Below are 8,988 nucleotides of genomic sequence, written 5' to 3' on the forward strand. Positions count from 1 at the left end.
TATTAATACTTTGATTGTAAATTCTGGTAAATTTACATTTGTAAAAAATAAATAAAATACAATCCGATGATGGTAAAGATTTGTTAAAGTTTTGACAAGTAGATATACTAGAATTTTTTCAGTTTTTTATATAATTCAATTTTTATATAAGACGATTATATATCACGCAATGGCAATTCTTATTGTAAAATTCTTTAATATGATTGCCCTTAGTTCTTCACCGGAATTAAATGTATAAATCAATTATATTAAAGATTTATTTTACAGCAGTTATAAAGCTGCGTTTTTCTGCTGAACGCAATTAAAATAGTCATAAAACTGTCTGATGTTCGTCAAACATCGAAATAATATCTCAAGCTTAATAATTTATTATTTTTTTATTTATTTAGGAGTTTTACGGTTTACATTTCGAAAGTTAATTCTTTCATTCAAGTGAAATATTTTGACGACGAGACATATTACACTCAAAGTTTCGTCTGATGCATAGCACAACGGTCGTCCATCCGGCGGTGCCATCGGTGCGATATGTCAAGAATGGCGCCATGTCCCGCGGAGTGGCGAGCATGCAAGTAATTTTCGCGTTTGGAAATAGAACGAAATAAAAGTACGATCGCGCGCGATCCTAGGCTGCTTTGCATCCAGGTTAAATCTTGCGGTGGCATCATAATTAATGGATAATAATTATAACGTTGTAATATAATAATAATTATAATGTAATATAATAATAAGTACAACAAGCATCTTCTAAGTTAAATTAATTGTGCATATTAAATGATATACAAATATTCATGTTCTTGAAAAGTCATACTTCGTTCGCAAATTTCGATACTGCAATTAATTAAAAATCTATTTTTACTTTATAAAAAACTTTTGGAATGTGCAATGTGCGTGCATAAGATGCATCATTCAATATTATGACATCTGCTAGAAGAAGATCTTCATTTATTTTCCTTATTTCCGCAAAATCTATTTGCTAGAATAAATACAGAATTACTGAAGAGATGCCTTGTATTCTCGAGTCGGAATAAGTTCGTGCATCTCGTTATGGATATATGGACACTCTTCATCCTGTCGTCCTCTTTCTCCTCCTCCTCTCTTGTTCCGTGTTTCTTTCTTACCGTTCGAGCTAAACGAATACTTTTTGTTCCCAACGTCCGTATACCTTGGGCTATAAGGGCCGCCTTGATCGACATTTAATTGGGCCGAGACATCCAGGCACCGAGAAACGCAGACGGCCCTGAAGAGTTTACTAAAAGAGCTTTACCAGCCGGAAGGGAGAGCGAGGGGAATTTACTCTCCGGGCGAGGAACGAGAGCACAAGAGATGTGGAACGAGGGAAGAAGGTAAAAACGGAAAGAGATGAAAGAGAGAGAAGGAGAGAGAGATTGCGTTCGTGCGGAGGCCAGGCGTCTGATTACTAGCCAACACACGCAGGACGCCAGACATACATAACTAAATAACTTCCTAAATTCTATATCATTTTGGAGCAGACTCCGACGGGTGAAATAACGTGTCTAGACCCACGTCGCGACTCGTTGCGAAAGAGAGGTAGAGAGGGTTAGCAGCGACAGGTTAGCGTCGAAGTTTGGCAAATGTGATTTCTGTCACTGCTCGCTACGATTTGTTCCGTCATAGTCGATTAAAGCTAAAAAGAAAATATATATATGTATATATATATATATATATGTACATATATTACCATGTCGTTACAACGATATAATTCGAGAAACAAAATTGTTCAGAAAATTAATTTCAATAATCTGAGTATTAATTAATTTCAATATTCTAAGTATTAAAATTAATTTTGAAATGCAATTTAATATGGCAAAATGTTCTTTTAAACTACGATTTTTCTTTGTTATTCTTTTTCTGAAAACAATTAAAATAATGAATGAATTTTCAATTACGTCGTTATTATAGCAAGTGAATAATATATTTTCTTTTTATATATGTATATATTTTTATTTCTTTATACACTTTATATATGCACACTTTCCTTTCATGCATATGTCCTCTAATTTTTAATTTATCTCACTCTCACAAAATGCCGCCTTATTATTTGTTTGTCTGTCTGAAATAATCTGTTCTACGAACCATTTCATACTATCTATCTTCTGTCGCATTCATTACCAACATTTTAAGGAAATTTATCGAATCATAGTTTCTAGTTAATTTTTTGTGACTCACAAGATCTCGTGCAAAGTGCAAATTATGGCGACGAGAATATCTAATCTCATGTTTTTAAGGTAGCCGACATCAAATTGGATCGCCATGGCCAAATGACTTCGTTAATTTTACTTTTATTATAATAGTATAAATCATGTGACTTCCGTTGAATTGCAGATCTTCAATCGGTATATATATGTTGGCATTTTATTAGGACATTTTATATTCACTCAAGAATTCCAATTTTAATACAGGTTTGACACAATCTCATTTCTCTAAACGTCGCTACCGGGCAGCTTCGAAATATGGACATCGGAATATCGGAAGAAACATAATGAAACTTCAAGATGCCCGACGTGTCACGCTACGTTATGGGGGTGTTTTGATCATTAGAAAAATGAAATTACAGGCTCCCGTAACCATAAAGCCGTCGCCGAGACGAAGGCTATATGCGACCTATTACAAAATTACGTTCACGGGATCGTGCGAAACGAGTTTCTAAAATTAGAAAATTTATGAGCGACGATTCTTTCGGTTCTACATGAACCGAATGGTATGCCATTCGCGATCCTTTTTTAGCATTTCGACCTGCAACTATTCGGCCTCGTTCTCGTATTATTGAGGTTGACATGGCAATCCCAATTAAACATTCGCGATATTTTTCTCTCGGGTAACGTGCATAAATTGCAAGATTTGTATACACGCGCTTATTAAATGATCGATTAGACAATTGATGTAACGATAAAAAAAATAGTGCGATCTTTCCATCTGTCGTTTCGCAGCCAAAACTTTTCCCAGGTCCATCTTGGTCCGCTTGAACTGCAGACATCACTTCCGAAAGTTAAGTCTTGAAGATTTCGTTGGCAGTGAAAAGTAATTATTTGTTACAACAACGACATTCTCAAATTAATATTATTTAGTTGATTGTAAAAAAAAATGAAAAGAAAAAAAGAGAAAAAGATATTTTAAAAGAATATACTTTTATTCTATTTATAAATATATAATAAATTTGTGTTGCAGATTAAGCTTCTATATTAATAAGCACGGTCGTCAACTTATGAAATTTGGTAAGTACGTGAGTTGTCATTTATTATAAAAAAATTCTTTTTTTTCTTCTAATAGTTATAATTTTAACATAATTTATTCTCTATCTTTTGCTAATTCCTAAAACTAGAAAAAGATATAAAAAGTAAGTGAAACTGATATTAAGTAAGTTAAACCGATTTTATTTTAAAGTTAATCTACATTGAAAATGGGCATAAAAGAAAAGTATAACTGTCATTTTTATTACCAACGTTACTTCGGGAAACTTCCGAAGCGATATTTCGTTTCCGCGATTACTTTTCTCGTACGTTGCGAGAGACGCTTTGCGTCATGGCAGCTTGAAAAACAGCGCGCAACGACGCGCGTTCTCCAAAAATTCGTAGCCGGCGCGTCGCGACGCGCCGCGGCGTCTCCCAGTCGTTTCCTTTGTCATTCGATATAGCGCGGTGTTTCTTTGTGTTCGCCGGTGAGTGGGGCAACTCCTTCGCGTGCGATATCGTAACTGAAATTCGTCCTGGAATGTTGACCCCAGAGATGGAACGCAGCGCGGCGACTGGCGCTGACAAGACGCCGACGTTGCGCGGAGACGCCGGCGTCAGTCGTCTGCTCATCGGCGACGACGGCGATCGGTGGCCTTACATTCTCGTCGCTTCGTATACTGAAAGGACGATTTCACTCAAGTATTATCCGTCCAATTTGAGTTCTACATAATTATTTTGTTAAACCATCAAAATAATTATGTGAAATGTTCAAATTGGTTGCTACAATATCAATAATTTTTTGCAATATTTTTCAACATTAAGGAGATCGTGAAGTCTGTTTTATTGACTCAACAGGACTTCCATACATACGATTTACATGTCATTTACATATTTTTATATATCAATGTTGAATGCATACGTATATGTACAAAGTTTCTAAATTTTCTATATAACTAGTCTTTTATATTCTAATCTGAACCTAATTCTAAGAACTCAACATTTGTTTATGTGATATCTAGTAGGAAAGTTTGTTTTTACAACACTTGTTTTTATAACACTTGTATACAAAGCAAATATTATTACGAGTCGACGTCAGAGGCAACAAAACTATAATTTTCCAACATTTTTCATTTTCGACATAAAGTCGATTTAGAGTATACTCGTTTATACTTTAATTGTGGAAAAGATTTTTTAATCTTAGTGTGTAGGCAGTTAAAAAAAAATGTGTAAGATAAATAATCGTATTCGATTAATAAAATATACGACTTTAGTATCCCCTTAAGCTTCCTACGTAACTATTTTGATGGTATCTACTATTTTCATCTAATAAAATTATCTTCGAATCTGTATCTACCTAAATTTTTAGAACTTCAGCAAAATCGTTCTTTCCTTCCTCGTTTACCCTCGTTTACGATCGTCTAATTCTGCTCGCTTTCTTACGTGTAGAAAAGCTTCAACTGTTTTCGTTGAAACGTAAACACGTAAATAAATCGCGACGTAATTCCTAAGCGGCTACATTTAGTTTACTATGTAAATAAATAGAGACGTAAAATTATTTAGCATATTTAAAGGCAATTTCAAATCCAGACGTGATTCGCGCGAGGTGATTCATATATTTGCATAACGCCGTAAAAGTTGCAATTCGAATTTAAGTGGAAAGGTTGGCGGCGGCGGCGCTTCGGCTTCGCCGAGATTCGCGTAGCCTACGTGCCTTGATTTCGCGAGGCGCCGCCGCGCCAAAGCGAGCGAGAGAGACGCCGGAGTCCTCAGCGCCGCTACTCGGATGACCGTAGCGCTAGTAGCACTACCGCAGACGCCATGTTTGACGGTCTCTCTTTCGCTCTTGTGTGTTTAGTACGCTACGGTCAGTGTATCGGCGCGCCGTCGGGAGAGGATAGGACAGGACAGACGGAACGGACGGTGCCGGGACGAGCCGAGCCGTCGAACCGCGGTGAGCCGCGGAGAAGGGGAAGGATCGGTCGAGTAGCGGAGTAGAAACGTGTGGAAGAGGGGCGACGACGGCCGGTGGCGGTGGAGATCGGTGCGGTGCGCGCGCTCATGACGGAGAACCTCGTGTGTGCCGCCTGCCAGTCGCGTTGCCGAGCTTAGCCGAGTCGGAGTCCGGAGCGATTGTGTGCCCGCGTAGTGGACTGTCGGTCGTGTGCAACAGTTCGTCCCGTTCGCTCCGAAGTTGGAACGATTCGTCGCGCGAGCGATCGAAATTCTCCGTGTAGAAAAAGAAGGAGCAAAAGGACGGTGATCGAAAAGCTAAATCGTAGAGAGGAGCAAACATCGCTGGTCATCGGAGAAGCGCCGTTCTCTCTGTGGCGCCATACGTACGACCTCTCTCGCCCTCTCCGTCGAGTTTACACTTTACACGTCCAGATCCCGTCTCGTCGTGTGCGTCGATTTCTCCCACCGCTCCTCCTCTCTGGAGGGTCTTTCTCTCCCTCCCCCTCCCCCTCCCCTCACCCCCTCCATCCCCTCGTCGTTCGCTCTCTCGTACTTTAAACCGCGAGTGTACCGCCTCTGCGCGAGTGTTGCCCGCGTTGTATCCCACGGGGGGGCCAGCGATTTCAAGAATGTGACAGTGCGTGTCCTCACGGTCGGACGGTTGAACGGACGTGGTGCATCGAGAGAGCAGTGGACAGTGACGGTGGAGCGGCGGCGATGATGGATGTCGTGAACCATCGTCGCGGCGTCGTGTCACGGTGAAAGAGCACAGCGGCCCGTGGAAACGAAGAGATAGAAGAAGAAGAAGAAGGGAGAAGAAAGACGGACGATGCAAGCGGAAAATGTCACTCGGTGATACGCGCGCACGGATGACGGGGAGTGATCGACGGAGCGACGGTCACGAGTCTGAGGTTGTTAGAGTGTCGCCGCGGCGGCGGTGGTGGTGGTGGCAGCGACGGTCGTCGTCGTCGTCGTCATCGTCGCTACGTGGTGCCGCCGACGCGGTGGTGCCGGGATTGGCGACGGCACGGGCGCCGGGTCGCCGGGAACGACGTTATCGCGTCTCTCCGCAACCGCGGGCATCATCGAAATCGGACTCCTTCTGTCGTTCGACGACTACGTCGTCGTCGTCGCGCTACTTATTGTTGCTGCGTCAACAGCTGGCGAGAATCGCGGCGGGTACCTCCTGAAGAGAGATTTTTTTTCGCGACGCGGCGTCGCGCCGGGGTATACTATATACACCGTCTCTCGTAAAGTGCATACGTATATCGTACACCTACACACACACACACACACACACACACACAGACACAACGTATACGCCCGCCGGTCGGTGTGCCGGGTCGCGAGGTTAAGGCACCGCGTCGCCCTCGATACGCCGAGGAAAGTAAAGGCCGGGTGTCGTGCGTGCGCCGACCGATTCGTTTCGTGCTCACCCTCTCTCGTCCCTACCCCCCACCCTTCTTTTCACCGCATCGCCTTTTCCTCCCCTCCCTTTACGCCTGGTCTCTTCTTTTTCCTCTCTCTTTCTGTCGTATATGTGACGGATAAGAAGCGTATACAACCATCTATCAGTAGCAGTGCGCTCGTTCGTCGGTGGTAAAGCTTCGCCGGTGACGGTGACGGTATTGTATGCGTGCGTGCGTACACGCGTACGTGCGTGCCGCGTGGTGCGTCTTATAAAACGTCGTCGGACGACGACGTCCACTGGTGTCCGCGATGCCGACAGTGGCTCGCGCACATGGCCGTCATACAGATACTACAGATTGCCCGCGAGGATACCACGAGATGTTCGTCGACGATCTGAGCGAGGACACGTGAGCTGAAAAGCGTCGAGCTACGAGAGAAGAGAACGAGAGGTAAATGAGAGTTCAAGGTCAGCCGGCAGTGCTGTTGGACCCGAACTCGTTTACTCGGCCAAAAAAACTTATCCGAAGGAGAAGGCGGACCGTTCCTCGCTGTCGCTCGTTGGAAGTCGGAAATATCATCGGCGGAGAAACGCACACTTGGTCGCCAGCCGGTCGGAGAGAGGACAGGAGAGAGAGAGAGAGAGAGAGAGAGAGAGAGAGAGAGAGAGAGAGAGAGAGAGAGAAGAATCGGAGCTCCGCCGTTGTGGACTGTCACACTATTTCGGGACCGCGATCCAAAGTGCGCGCGGGCACAAATAAGTATACACGCGAGCGTCGCGACTGTGTTGTGTGTATATGTGTGTATGTGAGAGCGTGAGGGCTCCATCGTCTGTGATTTTTTCGTGTGCGTTGGAGAGGTGTTTTCCGTTGACAGTGTGTATTTGATGCTCGCTGAAGGGAAGAAAGAAGAAGAAGAAGAAGAAAAAAAAGAAAAAGAGAAGGAAGGAGACCTCGCGGAGAAGGGTGCTCAAAGAGGAAGGTCGCGGCAGCTTGCCTGCTTGCTTGCGACCGACCGCGTGCAAGAGTGCGCGTGTGTGAGTGTATTTGTGTGTGTGTGTGTTATCCAGTTCCCCCCCAGCCGTTGGGGTCTCCTATTGTTTTCCTACGGCGGCTACGTTGAAAAGGACTGGCCACCAAATGCGCGTACCGCAAATCCTGTTTCATGTTGATGTTCTGGAGCAAACGGACGGTGCTCACTAGACGTCTGCTAAAGGCCAAGGTCCGTGGGGAGCATGAAACCGAGTGTGAAGCTCAAGAGGATTCATCGTCACGTACGTTTCATCGCACGAGCAGCAGCAACGCGAGCGGCGCCGCCGCCGGCTACGACAACACGGGCAGTAACAACAACAAAGCGACGACGACGGGCCGACAAGTGAGCAGGGTTACGGCGCGAGGACCAACGTTGTCGGGGAGCGGCGCAGGAGGAGGGGGAGGAGGAGGTGGAGGAGGAGGTGGAGCGGTGGTCTATGGGGGACGCAATACCGCATCCAGCAGGTTGCATCAAGGCTGTTGCGGCGGTGACACAAGTCAGGATGACGATGAGGAACAACAGCAGCAGCAGCTGCAGCAGCAACAAGATCCCGGTCGGTTGCTGAGGTGTAAGGAACTCCTCAAGTCGCTCAAGGAGAATCAACTGGAGATGCTGCTCACCGCCGTCGAGAGCTACGGCGCCGACCTAAGCTCCTGCGTTCTCGTGCCGCGTCAGATCGAGGATTATCCGTACGATCAGCAGCACGAGCAGCAGCAATATCACGGCAGCAGGCCGCATCGTCATCATACCCGTCATTTTCATCAGCGCCGTTATCGTCAGTATCGGCACCACCGCTCCAGCAGACATCATCGCTCGTCCTCCGTCGAGGACGATCAGGAGAGCTGCTGCTCCGCGTCGGAGGATTCCTCCTCCGCGTCGCCGATGAGAACGGCGAGAAACGGTAGCAGTGTCGTCGTACCGATGAGAGGATCAGCGATCGAGAGGAGCACCGGCGCCCCGTGCGACCCGCACCTCCTTTGTTGTCAGATCTGGCGATGGCCGGATCTCGAGCACTCCTCGGAGCTCAAGAGACTACCTATATGTCATTCCGCTAAAGATCCCGTATACATATGCTGCAACCCTTATCACTGGAGCCGACTCTGCAGACCCGGTAAGCGAAACGTCCTAGCTTTCTTACTTCTTTTGTACACATGTGGAGAAACATGTAAACTGATATACTTTAAAATTCTAGTAAATTTTATGAAATTGAAATTGAAATTGACCGTATAATAAACTTAACCGACTAGAATTTCCGAAATGTACGAATTACATAATTAATAATTTAATATATATCTTAACGCTAAAATTTTTTAGATAAGTTAGAATAATTTTAATTGATTTAGTTAAAAATTAATAGAGAAAGATATTTAAAATAAGTATGAAATAAATTATTATTAAATTATTA

At 44.3% G+C, this 8,988-nt stretch overlaps 1 protein-coding gene across 2 annotated transcripts in view; it reads left to right on the forward strand.

The window, feature by feature from the left end:
- The first annotated feature begins 3,194 nt into the window (after positions 1 to 3,194).
- The window catches only part of LOC108691019 (mothers against decapentaplegic homolog 6), a 54,787-nt gene continuing 48,993 nt past the window's right edge, over positions 3,195 to 8,988 (forward strand). The window contains exons 1-2 of one of the 2 annotated variants that reach the window (XM_018198628.1): positions 3,195 to 3,233; positions 5,047 to 8,694. In XM_018198628.1, the coding sequence (XP_018054117.1) occupies positions 7,716 to 8,694 (979 nt within the window). In that variant the 5' untranslated portion in view covers positions 3,195 to 3,233; positions 5,047 to 7,715. Of the gene's footprint in view, positions 3,234 to 5,020; positions 8,695 to 8,988 lie in introns of those variants that run through there. The other variant, XM_018198629.1, reaches the window with a different exon arrangement.

Source organism: Atta colombica, unplaced genomic scaffold, assembly GCF_001594045.1.
Source record: "Atta colombica isolate Treedump-2 unplaced genomic scaffold, Acol1.0 scaffold38, whole genome shotgun sequence".
Classification (NCBI taxonomy): domain Eukaryota; kingdom Metazoa; phylum Arthropoda; class Insecta; order Hymenoptera; family Formicidae; genus Atta; species Atta colombica.